Genomic DNA, 18,834 nt, shown 5'->3' on the forward strand with positions numbered 1-18,834 from the left:
TGCTTTACTGGTAGAAAACACGGTTTTTGTATACTTCTATATAAATAGATTGACTTTTATATGTACTTATACCACCCAAAATTTGACCAACTCCAACATGCCGTCCAATCGAGGTTTATTAAAGGATACCGTTATTTTCATAATTAGCGTAGTGTTTCTACCATGTATTTCTATATAGTAAACTAATGAAATCTACGATTTCAGGTTTTAATGCGAGTCTATAAATCTATTAGGTTGCCATTATTCTTGGTTTCTATGCCTATTCGCCTATCCAAGTTTTTAAGATCGTCTGCAAAAGGCAGGCAGTTCCGAGTTTCACTTGAAGAATCGTCTATCCCTGATTTGGCATGAGTTGCAAGTTGAAGCAGCGGAGCAACCCCTGTTTCCTCTACATTTTCCAAATTGCAAACAAATCCATCACTCTTCTCAAAATGGTCTTTGGTATCATTTAACGTCGGTTTTTCTACATTTGGAGATGTTTTGAGGTCGACCTTTTCATCTTTGGATGCATTTATACCCTCATCGTGGAACTGTTTCAGACTTTCCAAGGTAGTTGAGTTATAACCTTTACAAGATGAAGTTTTAGGGTTCGATAATATACATTCTTTGTCCTTGGGATCCTTCCACGATTTGAAAAATGTCGAGCCTGTATGTTTTGTAATTAGTTCTTCAATAGAACAACCAGTTGCATCGCCGTTTTCAGTTCCACCATTACTGGCATTTTTATGGCTACTTTCTGTTTCATCATCAGGTTCAGCTTGGCCTTGAGTTTCGGTTTCACCCGTTTCAGTTTCACCGCTGGCTTCAACAGCAGTCTCAATATCTTTTAGAGCTAAATCTTCTTTTTCAATATCGTTCAAATTAAAATTACCAATTGATTCTCTTGACGAACTATCTTCGTCACAATTTTTCAGCACAGCGGGTCTATTTCCAGCAGGATCTTGTGAGGCTTTCTTTGAATCAAATGTTTTTTTTTCTTTCAGTCTTACCATCAACTGTTTCATTAATGTATTTTGTTGGGCCTTGACCTCCTCTTCCTTATTCATGGAGTTATGCTGGGCGTTCTTGCGTGCGTGTTCATTTTTTTCTACCTCTTCACGTCTGATATTTTCCAGATACGCTTTTTTGTATTCATTTACAAATGTAACAAACTTCATGAAAAATCCATTTCTGCTACTTCTATCGGAGTATTCTTCTGCATAATAGATCATTGTACTTTCAAGGAATTCGAGAGTCGTGGCTAAGCGCTTTTTCAATGTATCTGCTTTTACTTTGGCCTTGCCAATAATACCTTTAGAGTATTCAATAATCTTATCGTCTGGATGTAGTTTTGATTTATCACTCAAAACACCCCTTTCTAATTGCTCGTAACAACTTCTAACCAGGTTCGTGAAATCGTCAACACTTTTTTCTAACTCATCTATATTCAACGTTGAAATCTTTTTCAGATCGGTTAGTTCATCTGTAAAATCTTTATATTGCGGAAAATGTATTCTCACTGTCGCCTCAATATAATGCAGCAAGCTAATTTTATTTGTAGTGTCCTTCAGGAATCTTAAGCGCTGTAAAGTAGAAAGCCGAAAACCCAAAGCAATCTTCGAATCATCGTTCATGAAATTCCCCATATTTTTTATCAATGCAAGAATTTCGATCAATGATTTAGACGATTTTATATTGTTTAAACCGGATTCCAAAAGATCCAATTTTCTGTTTATTTCTGAATAATCTGATTCATAAGAAATCGAAACAAATAGAATCCTCGATCTTGCCTTCCAATAACTGGACAAATTGTAGCAAAGTTCAAGGTAGATTCTATCATATCTTTCTAAGTCGTTGGGGTCTCGTTTTGGTTTCGCACCTTCTATTTTTATATTAGTAGAATATGGAGCAAGATCTCTCAGTAGAGTTGACGTCACCTCAGTGGCGGTTTCATTGTTAAAAAATTCTATCACATTAGTAGCTTTTGTGATTTCGTCATCACAGTGGAGGACTTTCTTGGTAAATTCCACATCCGATAGGGAATGAAACTGGTGTAGATTGATTGCAAATGTTTGTTTCAAATCTCTTGGCAAAAAAGTTGTCTTTTCTGATACAGTTTTTTTGGGTTTTTGATTTTTTGGCTTCATTTTGTATTCTTTTATTTTGAATGACTCCTCCAACTGCGATAAAATTCCTCTCTCATCAAGTACCTTGTTAATAGAATGGTCATCTAGATCTTTCCATAATGTATTTGATATATTATCAATTCTGTCCCAATGAACTTGTTTCAATTTTGTCTGTGCTCTTTTCAGTGATTTTAGTTGGTCAAGTAGTTCTGCATTTGGGTCTACTTTTTCCTTCTCTTCATCGACAGTTGATTCTTCTTCAACTTCAGTTGGACTAGGAAGGCTAGTGATAGTTTTCTTGATTTTCAGGTTATCCGGTAAAGGAGGAGGAGGAGGAGGCGGCAGTGCTGATGTAAGAAGGGATGATGTTTTGTTACATCCTTTGAGAAAAGGAGGTAGAGGGGGCGGAGGTGGGGGTAATGACACCGTGCCTTTAGCTACCGATCTCAGGTGCAAAGGTAATGGAGGAGGAGGCGGAGGAGGCGGAGGCGGGGAAGGAATAGGTAGGCCACAGAATGACACAGGAAAATGACTTCCAGAGCCGTTACTTGGACCGTTACCAGGGTCGTTATCAGGTCCATTACCATAACCACTACCAAAACCATTACCAGGACCACTACCAGGTTCATTACCAGGTCCATTACCATAACCACTACCAAAACCATTACCAGGACCACTACCAGGTTCATTACCAGGTCCATTACCAGGTCCATTACCATAACCGCTACCAAAACCATTACCAGGACCACTACCCGGGTCGTTACCAGGTCCATTACCATAACCACTACCGGGACCGTTAGCACTGTCAGGAGGGCCAACTCCGCCCATAAAATTGCCTCTAGGCATAATGCTTGGTATTTCTTCATCCGTGCTCGTGCCACTACATGTTGTGTTGCTAAAACAGTATGCATTAATGTCATAATAATCATATGGCTCAAAGAATGTGTCTGTTTTGACTTGAACAGCGTTTTCCCTTGTTGTATTTTCTATGTTTGATCCAATATAACCATATCCGGAGCCATACTGGATTTCTGAAGAGTTTTTGCTAGTTTCAAATGAATGACCACACTGGTTTAGTGATATTGAGTCAACTGGCGATTTTCTATCAGAACTGGACCCAATAGGATCTTCTGTAAATGAATCATTTGTATAACTTGGTTCTGTTTTGCCGAAATTAAATGGTTCAGCCTTTTGTTTCATTGGATCTAGAGACTTTCGATAATTGGAATAATACCCGTAACTTGGCTCTCTATTCCCAGCCAAATTTGGCTGCGTAGTTTCATGTCTGATAGGAACATATGCTTTGACAAGAAAACTGATGGCTTTTCTGTCACTATCAAATCTAGACAGTAGTAATTCAAATATCGATTCAGTTAGTTCAGTGTAGTCATTATAGTTCTTTTTTAAAATGTTGATCACCAGTTCTAAGGCACTATAAAACCTTGTCTCATCGATACTCTTCATATTTTCCAGACTATCTAACAGCTCATTAGTTTGCCCAGCATCTAGCAAGTTAGATGGTGTCAGTTTCTTCATCGGATCTAAGCTCCTTTGTTCTTGTGTCATGATTTTCTTGTCTGAGTCTCGTAATTGATAGTATTCGTTTATAACGTCATTCACAGGATTCGATTTTAGCTGCTTCGAGAGATTTAAAAGTTCAAGCAATCCAGACTCTTCCAATTTGGATCTAAGTAATGTGCGGTGTTTGACTCTTTTAAAGCTGGTAATCATCTCGCATATCAGAAATAACGTCAGCATGATGAATTCTTCCATTACAGCATCTTCAGAATTCAAGTTGCTAGTAGCAACTAATTCAATGGCATTTCTTATCCATTGATAAAATGGGTTTGACGAATGATTTGACGACTTCTCATTTTCATCATCTGTAGAGTCCATGTTCAAGCTGTGAGTTTCTGACATAATGGTGAGCTCAGATAAAAATATCTTTGAGGCTACAATTTTATTATTAACTAACAACAGACTTAATATACCTGTTGCTAAAGTCATTGATCTTATTTGAGGAGACATCAAGCTATGCGCTACCAATTCTGTTAAATAATTAAATGGCAAATAACTTTTCGATGTGGAAGTTTCTCGTAGCAGTAGGCATTTGATTATTGATAGTATACAAAATTCAGTTTTTATTTGGTCATTTGACTTAATTGAAATATAGTTGATCTTTTTTAGTTCAACAGCCAATTTTCTAATAAGTTCTTGCAGAATAGAAGAATTGTTCCATTTTTTGTTTGTTTTCGCAGAATTGATCAATTCATCCAAGAATTTATAATGTTTGACACGCATTGTTCCACTATTAAGCTTTTCCAGAAAGTATGATGGATCAGGAGGAGAAGGGAGAGGAATAGGGCCAGACAAAAATGCCGTTTTTTGTCGAAGTTGTATTACTTCCTTTTCTTCCGTCTGCTTCTTCTGCTCTTTCTCTTCATCAAGATCATCAAAATAGGAAACATTAGAGGTTGAGTTGTTTGGATCCATATACATATAACTAATTTCACTGTGCGTGGACGTTATCCTTTGGCTCTCTCTGTTAATAGCCTGATAACCAACTTCCCGATTCTTTACAGTTGACGTTACGTAATTGTCCAAAGTTCTATTGAAAGGATCTAGCTCCGAATCGGATATTTCTTTTTCCCGGCTAACCTCAAAATCTGGATACGTTGGCTGTACTTCGCCATTCGATGAATTGGTCTCCTCCGAGCTGACGAGAGGATATCCCCCCACGGTTGATGAGCTTAGTTTCCTTATACCAGATGTCGATCTTCGTCTTATTTCTTTTACTTTCTTGACAAAGTTCTTTCGTCCCCTTTGTTTGTCCACATTCAATTGATTCGTGTTTGTGTTCTGTAATGTAAGATCCGTATTCAGTCCATTATTCGGATCGTCCCACTGCATAGTAGCTAGTCAAAGAATAAAGTGACCAAGTGAATGTTATGCAGGTGGAATGTTGTATCTGTAAGAGAGATAACTTGGAATATAATATAAAAAATTCGGAAATCCTGATATGTCTATTTTGTCTGGCACGTTTCAAAATAGTAACAAAAGCGAGGGGTCACAATGAATTATTAACCAGCGGGTTCAAAGAAACAATCACTAGAGGAACATTTACTGTGTTTTCAAACAAAAGGGAGCGCTGCCATGTCAAGAACAGATGGTTTGGCTTATATGGTAAATTAGTTGCATTATTATACAGTCAAGATCAAACTGCAGACATTCTAAGGAAGAGTGAAAACTTAGTTATATATTCGAAGAATTAGAGTCCATAATTTGAGGTACAAGTTATTAGAGATTCCGTCAAAAAATATGCTAAGGGGTTCAACCGTTGAAACTTTGTGCCCTGGAAATAGCACGCATCATTCTATGATAAGGTCAATAATACTAAATTTAAGTCAATTTTGACGGGGAAGAGGGGCATCTAGATGTAGAGTCATTCTAGTGAGACAGGATCACAAGTTATACGGAGAAGAGCTACATGGCGAAATCAAGTGTTCGTAGAAACAAAGATAGTTGTTAGATGATGGAATGTGAATAGAGGAGATAGATAAAAACCCAAGCTTGAAAATAATTACTCTATTATGTGCAAAACATGTACTGGTCTTGGGTCGATAATTCCCCTAACAGTGGAAGCTTTGAGGGGGGGTCCTTTTCATGGATTGGAAATTAGAATGTTGCAAAGATATTTTTACTTATGAATAGATTGCAGAAAAGTGGGGAAGTAAACTTTATATTTTCTGATAGAGAAACCAAGTCAAAATGCCCATCCCTAGAGGATAATTGGCAAGTCATCATGTTCACTCGTGTTTCATATCTGTGGTCATGACTAGAGTTGGCATTGAACTTTGGGCTCCCTATGTTTTGATGATTTATCCAGCTCCTATATTTTTGCACCTTTATTTGGTAGCTTCCTTTAGATCATTTAAGAGAAAAACAACCAATCTGTAAGGGTGTCTATGTCAGGTTGTAACTCATCTCCTTATTGGCTGAATACCAGCTTAGGAATTCAGCCTTTTCATTCATAAATTTTTGAATGTTGTATTGAAAAAAGTTTAACTGACTTGGAATGCTCCAGTATTTTTCAGAGTCCGACTCAAGATTACTCAGATTTATGGTAGCCACGTCACTCGAAAACGTATCAAAGTTCTTATTGATGTTATTGATCAGTTTACCAAAAATCAACCTCACATTTGTGTCTGATATTGAATTTATCATTTCTATGTTGTTGCTGTCCGACATATCTACCGAGAGCTTTATACCTTTCTTTGGGGCATTCAAATACTCTTTTGGAATATCGAGTTTAATATGCAATTTTTCGATTGTTATTTGATCCAATTCGTTAAATTCTAATGTAAGATGATCATCTTTGAAGAGCAGGAATAGTTTGAAGGTTACCCCACGAGGGGTTGTCCTACAAACTTTGAGCCCGTAATCTTTGAACCTTTGTTTAAACCTGTCTACTTCTTCTGTTCTTTTTTGATATTTGGCGTGATCTAACAAGGTTTTTTCTTCGGATTTCGCAACCTTCTTTTGGTTCTTCTGTTTCTCCTTGGCTTGCTCCTTTAATTGCTGCTCCTTTACGGACTCTTGCTTCATATTCATAACTTTGACTAGTTTAATGGTATCCTTCTTTTCCATAGATAAAAACTTCTCAAGGTATTTATCTAAGGTCTTGATCATACCTAGTAAATTGTTACCTCCAACAACTTCAATTTTAAGTTCACCCTGGTCCTCTTGTTCGTTATTGTCCTCACTCTTTTTGTTTTCCTCCACCTTCTTTTCACTGACTTTCTTTTTCGTGCTGTGTTTCTTTGCCTTCTTTTTAAGCGACCGGTTTTCCAATATAGTGTTAACAATCTGCTTGAAACCAATCTCAATATTTAAACTGTATCCTCTTGGAATATTATCATCTAAAACCATGATCGATGGCGTTCCATGGTTTTGAGGATAGCTCTGGGGGATACACAAAGTAAGAGTTAGAAGCCCCAAGTCGTAAGGAAAATCGGGATCAGAGGGTTTCAGCAAAAACGTCATGAATAGTTCATCACGATTGTCCTTATCGTTTATGATTTTTTCAAAAAATGACAACGGGTCAGTCGACAACGATTTTATAGATATACCATTGGCGGTAATTGGATTGACATAGCCAAGCAAGTTCTGTAATTCTCTGTAAAGGGGCTTAGGCTGTGGTTTCTTTGGTTTGACTTCGTCGGTTTTTGAATCCTTGGGTTTCTTGGCACTGTTTTGCAATTTACCATTCGTGGGTCTTTTATTCTTGGATTTGGGTTTCGGTTTCGGTTTCCTTTCCTCCTCGTTCCTGTCACCGGCTATCTGCTTATCTAATTTTCCGTCCTGCTGGGTACGTTCGGACATGGTTTCTCTGGTTGTCACACAACGTTAAAGATGTTGGAATACTTTAGAGTCAAAACTTTGGACAAGAGAGAAATAAATTTTAGACAGTGAAAAAAAAAAAAAGACATTCTCATTTCCTCACATGTATTTTTTTTACATTGGTAACCAGCATCTTTTTGCTATTCATTGCAATATCTGATTTATCTTGTAAATCGTCAAAGATACTATAATATAAGTAAAGTTATACATGAGCTCAAACGTGGCAAATACAATACATACGAACCTTACCGAGAAGACAACTACTTAGTACGACAATGTGTAGATTACACTAATTATATGTGGAGAGAAGCTAAGTATTGAACGTAGGTTTATAAAAAAGATAAATAGAAAAGAGTCGTCCAAACAGAATACTCTGTCTATAACAACCATTATTCCTTCAAAAATATTGTGGCTGCACCTTGGCCGCCACCAATGCACATGCTTACAACACCATATTCACCAGCATTTAGTTCCCTTAGTAGGGTACATGTTTGTCGAGCGCCAGTGCATCCCAAAGGATGGCCAAGAGCAATTGCCCCGCCTCTAGGATTGACCTTGTTGATGTCAATATGTGAGGCCTGTATTGAATATAGGGCCTGGCCGGCAAACGCTTCGTTGATTTCGAAAACAGATACATCCGATACAGCAAGATTGGCCTTGTTCAAGACATCTGGAATTGCAACTGAAGGGCCAATGCCCATAATGTTTGGTGGGACGCCCACAACCGAAGTTGCAATATATTTCCCCAAAACCGCCAAGTGGAGCTTTGCTGCTAGACGTCTAGTCATTAAAAGCACAGCAGCAGCACCGTCTGAGATTTGTGAGGAGTTGCCGGCATGTGAAGCACCATTCTTTTTAAAGGCTGGCTTAAGCCTTTGGAGAGATTCTCGTGTGACGCCCTTTCGAGGCCCTTCATCTGTATCTACAACAACTGTTTTCCTCCTTGGCTCTCCACCTTCTTCATCACCTTCTTCTTCAACTTCTTCTTCAACTTCAACTTTTATTGGTAAAATTTCATCTTTAAACAAGCCTGTACTAATTGCAATTTCAGCCTTCTTATAGGAATTTGCCGCAAATTCATCCTGCTCCTCTCTGCCAATGCGGTACTTTTCATTTACATTTTCACTGGTAGTACCCATTGGTAATAAACAATCCTTTGCCTCTTTGGAGGCCGTCTGTACAAGTGGGGAAATCTTTGGAACAGCTTGCGGACCATAATTCTGCGACATGCTCTCAACACCTGCAGCCAACCCACATTCAATCTGCCCCGTCTTAATCTTATTGGCTATATCATTGATGGCCATCAATCCAGACGAACATTGTCTATTGAGCGCTATAAAGGGAACCGAAGATGGGATACCAGAGGCAATTGCCGCAGCCCGATGTTCATTAACACCTGCTCCAGGATTCAAGACATTACCGACAGCAACATCACCAATGAGAGAAGGATCAATCTTGACCTTGTGAAACATTTCCACCAATAATTTATATAAAATGACATCTGAATTGATGTCTCTAAATGCACCCTTACCACTTTTAGTTAGTGCAGTTCTATATGCGGCAACAATAACAACATCGTCTTCTTTTTTCAAACTGTACTCCGAGCCTGTACTTTTCAAATGGTCACTTATCTGATTGAGTCTTTGCATCTTTGTACAACAGTGGCAATTCTAACCTTTCATTTTGTTGATTATCATTACTTTACATACAATTATTCACATATTGGTCCTTATATAGAGTTTAGTACATGAGAAAAATCAAAAAAAAAATCATATTTCAATTTGGCCGATACTAGAATGACATAAAAAAAAGATAATACTCCGAGTTTGTGGAGAAGAGGGGGGATAACAGGAAAATAGAAAAAGGAAAGAGGGGGGGGGAAGAGGAGATGAAAAAGATACTCCGAAACGGCGGCTCAGCTCTTGAACAAATGGGGTAACAAGGTAGGGAGCAATGTGGATGACTCCCATTTCCAGTTTGGGAATAGTGCACTAAATACTTGGATCGATCCATCTAATCTCGGCATTGCACTATCCCATTTTTTGAATTTTATTTTTTTTGCCGCATATACGCGAAAAAAAAAATAAATAAATAAAAAAAAAATAAATAAAAAATAAATAAATAAATAAATAAAAAATAAAAAAAAATAAAAAAAAATAAATAAATAAATAAAAATAAAACATGGCCCCGCGCGCCACAGAAAAGTAGAAAAAGAAAAGGGAGGCAGTGAGAAGGGCTAGATTTGTGATGTCATTCGCATGCAACATGGTCTTATGCGAAAATAGATCTACTTTAGCATCAAATTAGTTCTGATAATAGTTCAAGTCCCTCCTTTTATACAATCTAAATCAATCAATCTAGACCATAACTACTAGTAAAAATAATAAGAGAGTGATGAGTGTGCTGGGGATCGAACCCAGGAAATCCTAAGAAAATCAGGTTCTGATCCTGACGCCTTAACCTCTCGGCCACACACCCATCTGAAATGTAGCTCTTGAAACAGACTAGGGCCCGGAATTACCCCTATTCTTGTGATTTCATAACAGTCCTGTCTTCGAAACTCAGTTGCCCCTTTTCTGTCCTCTTTTTATATCTTTGAAATAGACTGTGTTTCTTGTGAGCAGTTAGTCAGTGTTGTCTTACGCTTGAAGAGGTGATTGAGCCGGGGAGAAAGACTACATAGTTAATGGCATTTAACTTACAACGTTATATATGCTGCTACTCTAAGGTATCTGACTTGTGGGCTCTTTGTTTTTGTTTGTTTGATTAAATAGTGTCACGCAAAATTAGGGTTTACTCTAATTCAGAAGTTAAACATTTCCCCCCCTGGAGGCTCAGAAGAATAACGGTATATAAACTTTAAAACGCGCTCCACGTGTGGAGAAATAGTTGCAATTCCTATACTGATAGAAATGAGGTTGGAAACTACTGCCACGAGCTGTAGAGGAAAGGAGAGAGGTGGGGGATAACAATACGTACCTTTTTTTTTCACCCAACAATCAGACTGTGCATAGACCAGACAGTATCATTACAAGACTTTTCCTTTTACAGCCAAACAATGTTGACCGACTGGATCAAGTATGTGGGGCTCCCACAGGAATACTGGTCGTTCTCCAAGTACACATGGGCACTAGTTTTCCTCTGGCTATCCACGCCCACCCTCTATGTTATCTATAGTCGATATCAATACATTTGCCGTGTATTTGAACGTCGGAGCAACATCATAGTGTCTGAGCAGCAGAACGAGGTGGTCATTGTAGTTCTAGGAGATTTAGGACACTCTCCAAGGATGTCATACCATGCCAGAAGCTTTGAGAAACTGGGTTACCAGGTCAACCTCTGTGGGTATTTGGAGAGTAATTTACCGGATTACCTCAAAACTCCAGACATTTCCGTGTACGATGTTCCTGTTATTAAGAATAAGAGAAATTTACCATACATTCTCTTTGCCTTTATGAAAGTTTCCTCTCAATTCTTTGACCTTACGTGGCTCTTGAAAGACGTTATCGATGATGGCACCAGGTATGTCCTTGTTCAGAATCCACCCTCTCTACCGGTTCTTTTAATTATCGGATTGATAAAGAAGTTTTGGGCGCCGCACATTCAAATCATTGTAGATTGGCACAATCTAAACTGGAGTATTTTAAACTTAAAATACAAAAATGAAAACAATAAAATGGTGAGATTTATGAAAATGTATGAAAAATATTGTGCTAGAAAAGTGGCGGATTTTAATATAACAGTCTCTCAAACACTCAAGGAGTATCTCATTGAGACATTCCAGCTGAAAAAAGATAAAGTCCTAACTTTGTATGATCGTCCAAGCAATATCTTCAGTCCCTTGGATTCACGTGAGCAATTGAAAGATATAGTTACAAATAACAAACTAGTGTTTGGTGATATAAACTACAACCAAAACAATGATCGCATTTTAATAACTTCAACTTCGTTTACGCAGGATGAAGATTTCACAATTTTGGTGGAGGCGTTGAATATCTTGGATGTCCAACTGAAGAACTCGTCGTCGCCCAAAAGGATTATTATGATTGTTACGGGAAAAGGCCCTATGCAGGAAGATTTCCACAGAATGCTTGATTCATACCCTTGGAAGAAAGTAATTATCAAGAACTTGTGGTTGCCTATTGCAGATTATCCAAAGATTCTGAAAATTGCAGACCTTGGAATTTCTCTGCATTATTCGTCATCAGGCCTTGATTTGCCAATGAAAATAGTTGATTTGTTTGGATCGGGGGTTCCTGTAATTACGATGAATTTCACCGGGATCTCGGAGCTTGTTAAGGATGGCATTAATGGATTAATAATGAAAAATAACACAGACGCATCTGAAATGGCAGATAAAATTTCGAGTCTACTTTTTAGAGACGTTAAAAGGTACGTGACTCTAAAGGAAGGAGCTCTACTAGAGAGTCAAAGACACTGGAATGATGAATGGGATGAGAAATTAAAACCACTGGTATGTATCAACAATCATGCACACCTCTAATATAGCAATTATTTAAAAAAAGAGGCATATGATATCTGTTATCAGCGCGGTCCAGATTTGTATATACGGTAGCATGAAACTAAAAGATGCCCCATTTTTTATAAGCTCCTTGAATATGCTATTATCTAATGTAGATATTCATTCTTTTTGCTTTCTTCTGAGAGATTGCCTATTAATTGCTGGATTGCTTTGCTACGAGGACGATGGGGATTGAGTTACGTTCCGCCTATGGTGACACAGGCATAGATTGTATAACCCTATTTCACGAAACCAACTCTTCCGAAGATGATCTCTACAACCCCGAGGGAAGTATCTACGAGGTGATTCCGGGCAATGGTGAGAAGACTGTTAGATTCAAAGAAGCACTTGTAACAAACGATACATCTTCTGAGGCGGAGAGTGATGTCAATTCTTTAGTGGGGAAATGTACATCTGCTCCACATCTTATGGAGATGTTTGTAGATAACAAAAGTAGTGTAAGCAACTCTGGAAACAGTGGTGTATGCAAGCATAGAATAAATACCAGTCAAGAAGAATGTACAAGTAGTTGTTACGAGAATGATTTAAGCTGCGATGATAATATTAGTAATGAGGTGTTTGCTAATACAAAAAGTTTTGATAAAGAACCCAGTTATTTAAGTTCCGAAAAGGTACAATCACTGCAATTTTCACAAATTAATTTTGAACCAACTTATAATCTTGATTCTAGAAAATTCAAACAGCCGGAAACCAAATCTAAACACCAAATAAAGGAACCACCTCTTGAAGAAAAGACTGAAATCTACAAATCTAACAACCAGTGTAAGGTCCTTATCCCAAAAGATAAAAATGTTGCACTGACAGCTGGTGGTGGTATCCAAGAAACCAGTCATACGTTACATAAACCACCTAGAAGAAGAGGTAAAAAAGACTGGAATGAAGTTTCTGATACTTTTCGGAATGAATCGAATCCGTCAACAGGAAGTTTGCGTAAACGACTTTTACAGAAATGGAGATTTCAGAAAAAAAACAAGGAACCCCCACAAAAAATCGCTGAACTAGACGAAGTTGTCCAATCTCAAAGTGATACTATGGGTTCATTAGAAGATGTGTGTCGGAAGCTACAAAGGGAAAATTCCGAATTGAAAAGAAACTATAATCGGGAACTACAGGAAAAGCAAACTTTATGTGAGAAGTTATACCAAACTCATCTAGAATTAGATAAAGCTGTAGTTCAGCTCAATGTACTGAGACAAACCAAAAAGATGGATGATACGACTATCATGAGCTTAAACGGAATTCTGAATTCTCAGAGTTATTTGCGGGAACAACTCGAATGTACCAAGGGGTTGATTGAAATTGCACAGAATAAGAACGCCTTCTTACAAGAGCTATTTATGTTTATCTCAAAAAAGCTTAACCATATATACCGATATACATTGGCACCAGCCTTTTTCCTTATCGAAGATACTCTGGACATATCAGGTGACTTCTTGAAAGGTGACTCTGATCACACAATTCAAGATTTTGTTGACATGCATCTGGTATTATTCAAAGAAATCTACGAAATGACAGCCATAGATGAGGTCAAAGACATACCAGTATTTCAGGAGAAACAGAAAGAAATGGTTGCTCAAATAGACTGCTATTTTCTACGACTAAACAAAATCATTGCTACGAAGATGGAAAACCTTGTCCATCAGAGGTGTCTCGTATAGCTGTGCAGCTCTAAATGTATAGCTTAGCAGAAATAAGCTAGCGCTAATTATGTAATTTAATTTCCAATTTTTTTTTTTTTCATTTTTCTCTCTTTCTGTTACACCCTATGAGTAATTTTCAGTCTTCCAAGTGGATCGAATGACTGGCTCCGGAGAATCGACTGCGGAATAGGAGTATAGAGGTTCTTTATATTTTTCAGGTTGGCACTTTCACCATTTAGGCTTAAAGGGCACCTACAGATAAACTGCTCTAGAGCAAGCTCCAATTATGGTTCAAGAAGGGCATGTTCAGAAAGTGTCCATTTTGGGCACAGATTCAATTCACGTTGGATACAAAATCCAAAACCACATCTGTACTGAAATTGTCACAAATTTGAAATCTTCTACTTACGTTATCATCACCGACACTAACTTAGTCAAGGCAGGCCATTTAGACAGATACAAGGAAGCCTTTTTGGAGACTATTTCGAGAGTCAGACCAGATGCAAGATTGCTAACCTATGTTATTTCGCCTGGGGAAGCAAACAAGAATAGAGTCACCAAAGCTGCTGTGGAAGACTACCTTCTTTCCGAAGGTTGTACCAGAGACACCATTATTGTTGCTATGGGCGGTGGTATTATTGGTGACATGATTGGTTACGTTGCTGCCACTTTTATGAGAGGTGTAAAATTTGTCCAAATTCCAACCACTTTATTAGCTATGGTTGATTCTTCAATTGGTGGTAAAACTGCCATTGATACTCCATTAGGTAAGAACTTTATAGGTGCATTTTGGCAACCCCAATATGTCATGGTTGATATTGCATTCTTGCAAACGTTGCCTGTCCGGGAATTTATCAATGGTATGGCGGAGGTCATTAAGACTGCTGCCATCTGGAATGAAACAGAATTTGACAGATTAGAATCCTACACCGAATTATTTCTACAGACCATTAATACTAGAAATTCCGAAGGCAAGGTTGATCTCACCCCCATTTTAGATCATGTTTTCAAACTCGTTCTTGAGTCAATCAAGGTTAAGGCTGAGGTCGTCACTTTGGACGAAAGAGAAGGCGGCTTAAGAAACCTTTTAAATTTTGGCCATTCCATTGGCCATGCTTACGAAGCAATCTTGACTCCGCAAGCGCTACACGGGGAATGTGTTGCCATTGGATCCATCAAGGAAGCCGAGCTGAGTAGATACCTGGGCATCCTACCACCGGTGGCAGTTTCAAGATTGAGAAAATGTTTTGAAGGCTATGGTTTGCCTGTGAGTATTCATGATAAGGTTTTGAGAAAAAGAACAAATAACAAGGTATGTCCAGTTGATGTTCTATTGAAGAAAATGGCCATTGATAAGAAGAACGATGGTTCTAAAAAGAAGGTCGTTTTATTGAAAAAAATTGGTGAATGCTACGAACCAAGTGCTTCTTACGTTAACGATGAAGACTTGAGAGTTATCTTGACCGAAGAAATTCAAGTTTATCCATTTGAGCTTGACTCAAAGAAGAACGTCATTGTTACTCCCCCAGGTTCAAAATCCATCTCCAACAGAGCACTAATTCTAGCTGCCTTGGGTAAGGGACAATGTAAGTTAAAAAACTTACTTCACTCAGATGATACTCAGCACATGCTTTCTGCTGTTTCAGCGATGAAAGGTGCTGAAATCACATGGGAAGATAATGGGGAAACCGTAGTTTTGAATGGTAACGGTGGTAAGCTGGTTACTACTGAAGAAACAATTTACCTTGGTAATGCAGGTACCGCTTCCAGGTTTTTGACCACTATTGCTTGTCTGGTTGGTGTTAATGGTGATTTAAACACCATTAAATTAACTGGTAACAGTAGAATGCAAGAGAGACCAAATGGTCCTTTGATTGATGCTTTGAGAGCAAATGGTGCAGAGATTGAGTGTTTAAACAAAGAAGGCTCATTGCCAATTGTGGTTAAGTGTGGTAAGGGTTTGAAAGGAGGTAGAATTGAATTGGCTGCAACAGTTTCCTCACAATACGTTTCTTCAATCTTGCTTGCTGCTCCGTATGCACAAAACCCAGTTACCTTGTCGTTAGTTGGCGGCAAGCCAATTTCTCAACTTTACATTGATATGACTATTAGAATGATGTCTGCTTTTGGTATCGAAGTTAAAAAATCAGCAACAGAAGAGTATACATACGAAATCCCTCTAGGTCATTATGTGAACCCTCCTGAATACGTCATCGAATCCGACGCTTCTTCGGCAACATACCCATTAGCATATGCTGCAATGACCGGCACAAAATGTACCATTCCAAACATCGGCTCATCCTCGTTACAAGGTGATGCCAGATTTGCTGTTGAGGTCTTAAAACCAATGGGCTGTACAGTCACTCAGACTGAAACTAGTACCACCGTCCAAGGACCAGCTTTAGGTACATTGAAGTCTTTGAAGCATGTCGACATGGAACCTATGACTGATGCCTTCCTAACTGCAACAGTAGTTGCAGCGATTGCAAATGATCCAGGCAATGCAACAACTATTACTGGAATTGCTAACCAAAGAGTCAAAGAGTGCAATCGTATTGCAGCTATGAGAATTGAGTTGGCGAAATTTGGTGTAATAGCTTCCGAATTGGATGATGGTATTGTTATTCACGGTATTGACTACAAAGACTTGAAAGCGCCAGAAGAGCCAGGCGTTCATTCTTATGACGACCATAGAGTTGCGATGAGTTTCTCGCTATTAGCTGGTATGGTCCAGAATGGTCCCGTTATTATCCAAGAAAGATACTGTACTTCCAAGACATGGCCTGGTTGGTGGGATATTTTACACACAAAATTAGGAGTTAGACTTGATGGCTATGAGCCAAAGGATTTTGCAGAATCAGACTCTAAAGGTAAATTACCTCCGAAGAATGGTAATAAATCTATTATCTTGGTGGGAATGAGGGCTGCTGGTAAGAGTACTATGTCCCAGGTTATATCATCCACGACTGGTTTCGATATTCTTGATATCGATCACTACTTTGAAAAGAAAATCGGCAAGACAATAAAAGAATTTGTTGAAGCAAATTCATGGGATGAGTTTAGAAAGCAAGAACTCGAAACATTCAAGGAAGTTTTAGAGAAACATTCACGTAATACCATTATTTCAACGGGCGGTGGCATTGTCGAAATTCCCGAAGCAAGAGAAATACTCATCAAGTATAAGAAAGATGGCATTGTCTTACATCTGCACAGAGATGTTCAACAAATGGTGGAGTTCTTGAATGAAAAAGACACGGAAAGACCAGCATATACAGAAGAAATATCTTCTGTATGGAAGAGAAGAAAACCTTGGTATGAGGCTGTTTCGAACTACTTTTTTTACCTGCCACATTGTAACAATAATGATGAGCTGTCTCATTTAAAGAAGACGATGGGATTATTTATTGATGAAATCATTGGTGATCCTGCACCTGTTCCAAACTCCAGATCCTATTTTGTTTGTTTGACTTATCCCGATTTGAAGGAAGGAAACGCACTAGAGAATCTCTCCAAAATTACTTCAGGAGCTGATGCGGTTGAACTACGTGTTGATTTACTAAAGAGTTATAATCATGATTTTGTTGCTGAACAAATTGCTTTACTTAGAAACCATACTGAGATTCCGATCATCTTCACCCTTAGAACAGTTTCTCAGGGTGGAAAATTCCCCGACAGTGAGTATGAGAGAATATCCGAGTTAACCGAGTTAGCATTCAAAATGGGTGTTGCTTATGTTGATATGGAATTATCTTTGCCAGAAAGTTTATTCTCAACATTAGTTGCCAACAAGAGATTTACAAGGATAATTGGCTCACATCATGATTTCTCTGGTGAATTCAAGTGGGACAATTCCGAATGGGAGAATAAGTATAATTTTGCTGTTAATTCAAACGTCGACATTATCAAATTTGTCGGTACAGCCCTTGAATTCACTGACAACTTTGCCTTAGAGGCGTTTAGAAAAACGCATACAGCTAAACCATTGATTGCGATCAATATGCGCAGATTAGGCCAGTTGTCTAGAATTGTTAATCCATTATTAACTCCAGTTACTCACCCATTATTGCCAAACTCAGCTGCGCCAGGCCAGTTATCAATCAAACAAATCAACCAATCATTATATATTATTGGTGGATTAAGTCCAAAGAAGTTTGCCGTAGTGGGTTCTCCAGTTTCCCATTCGAGATCTCCTGCTTTGCATACCAAAGGTTATGAACTTTTCGGATTACCTTACGAATTTTCAAAATTTGAAACTGACGATGCGAATAAAGTTTACAACGAGCTGGTCAAGGATCCAGAATTTGGCGGTTGTGCTATTACGATACCTTTGAAAATGGATATGCTAAAATATGCTACTGAGTTAAGTGATTCAGCAAGAATTATTGGTGCAATCAACACCTTTTACCCATTGGGTGATGGTAAATACTACGGTACCAACACTGATTGGATTGGAATCACTGAGTCTTTCAAAAATAACGGGGTTTATGGTAGCGCTATGAAGGGATTGATTATTGGTGGTGGCGGTACCTCAAGAGCCGCTGTGTACGCATTCAAACAGATGGGCTGCAAGAAGATCTACATGCTCAACAGAACTGTTTCTAAGTTACAAGAGATCAAGGATTCGTTCCCATCTGATTATAATATTGAGATTTTAGATAGCTCATCTGTTCCAAACATCGAGAATATTGATTTAGTTGTCTCTACAGTCCCTGCAAATGTGGACTTGGATCCAGAATTCACTTCCAACATCAAACATGTTTTATCTAAGGGTAGTGGTCCTAAGGCTTTTATTGAAGCGGCATACAAACCATTGGTTACTCCCTTAATGACCATTGCTAATGAGGAGTTCATGTGGAACGTTATCCCTGGTAGAGAAATGTTGGTTAATCAAGGTATCGCTCAATTTCAAGAGTTCTGCGGTATTAAACCGCCTTATGATGAGGTTTTCGAGGCAGTCACTTCTGAGTAGCCAACTACTAGTCTTTGGGAGCTTAGACATATGTCTATATGAAAGCGTATGATTAGTTAATCTTAGTTGTATAAAAATGATATACAGGCAATAGCTATAAGCAAAACAGAAAAAGAAAATCGCCATGGATTTGAATAATTTATTTAGCACATACGCGTATATACGCCAGACAAAGGT

At 38.3% G+C, this 18,834-nt stretch overlaps 6 protein-coding genes and 1 non-coding gene across 7 annotated transcripts; 3 read left to right on the top strand and 4 right to left on the bottom strand.

Moving 5' to 3' along the window:
* Positions 1-218: 218 nt before the first annotated feature.
* Positions 219-5,015, bottom strand: C5L36_0A08360 (uncharacterized protein; the record flags this gene model as incomplete). Its single annotated transcript, XM_029463855.1, has 1 exon — positions 219-5,015. One exon carries the CDS (start codon positions 5,013-5,015, stop codon positions 219-221), a length of 4,797 nt encoding a protein of 1,598 aa, XP_029319715.1.
* A 1,053-nt stretch (positions 5,016-6,068) lies between these two features.
* On the bottom strand, positions 6,069-7,487 carry C5L36_0A08370 (uncharacterized protein; the record flags this gene model as incomplete). The annotated part of the gene is made up of 1 exon (XM_029463856.1): positions 6,069-7,487. One exon carries the CDS (start codon positions 7,485-7,487, stop codon positions 6,069-6,071), a length of 1,419 nt encoding a protein of 472 aa, XP_029319716.1.
* A 407-nt stretch (positions 7,488-7,894) lies between these two features.
* C5L36_0A08380 (uncharacterized protein) lies at positions 7,895-9,154 on the bottom strand (the record flags this gene model as incomplete). The annotated part of the gene is made up of 1 exon (XM_029463857.1): positions 7,895-9,154. The coding sequence occupies one exon, from the start codon at positions 9,152-9,154 to the stop codon at positions 7,895-7,897; it is 1,260 nt and encodes a 419-aa protein (XP_029319717.1).
* A 746-nt stretch (positions 9,155-9,900) lies between these two features.
* C5L36_0Atrna6L lies at positions 9,901-9,983 on the bottom strand. The gene has a single exon. It is a non-coding gene; the product is annotated as a tRNA-Leu (tRNA).
* Positions 9,984-10,563: 580 nt separating this feature from the next.
* Positions 10,564-12,009, top strand: C5L36_0A08390 (uncharacterized protein; the record flags this gene model as incomplete). Its single annotated transcript, XM_029463858.1, has 1 exon — positions 10,564-12,009. The coding sequence occupies one exon, from the start codon at positions 10,564-10,566 to the stop codon at positions 12,007-12,009; it is 1,446 nt and encodes a 481-aa protein (XP_029319718.1).
* Positions 12,010-12,212: 203 nt separating this feature from the next.
* Positions 12,213-13,706, top strand: C5L36_0A08400 (uncharacterized protein; the record flags this gene model as incomplete). The annotated part of the gene is made up of 1 exon (XM_029463859.1): positions 12,213-13,706. One exon carries the CDS (start codon positions 12,213-12,215, stop codon positions 13,704-13,706), a length of 1,494 nt encoding a protein of 497 aa, XP_029319719.1.
* Positions 13,707-13,974: 268 nt separating this feature from the next.
* Positions 13,975-18,657, top strand: C5L36_0A08410 (uncharacterized protein; the record flags this gene model as incomplete). The annotated part of the gene is made up of 1 exon (XM_029463860.1): positions 13,975-18,657. One exon carries the CDS (start codon positions 13,975-13,977, stop codon positions 18,655-18,657), a length of 4,683 nt encoding a protein of 1,560 aa, XP_029319720.1.
* Positions 18,658-18,834: the final 177 nt, after the last annotated feature.

This window comes from Pichia kudriavzevii, chromosome 1 (genome assembly GCF_003054445.1).
Source record: "Pichia kudriavzevii chromosome 1, complete sequence".
NCBI lineage: Eukaryota > Fungi > Ascomycota > Pichiomycetes > Pichiales > Pichiaceae > Pichia > Pichia kudriavzevii.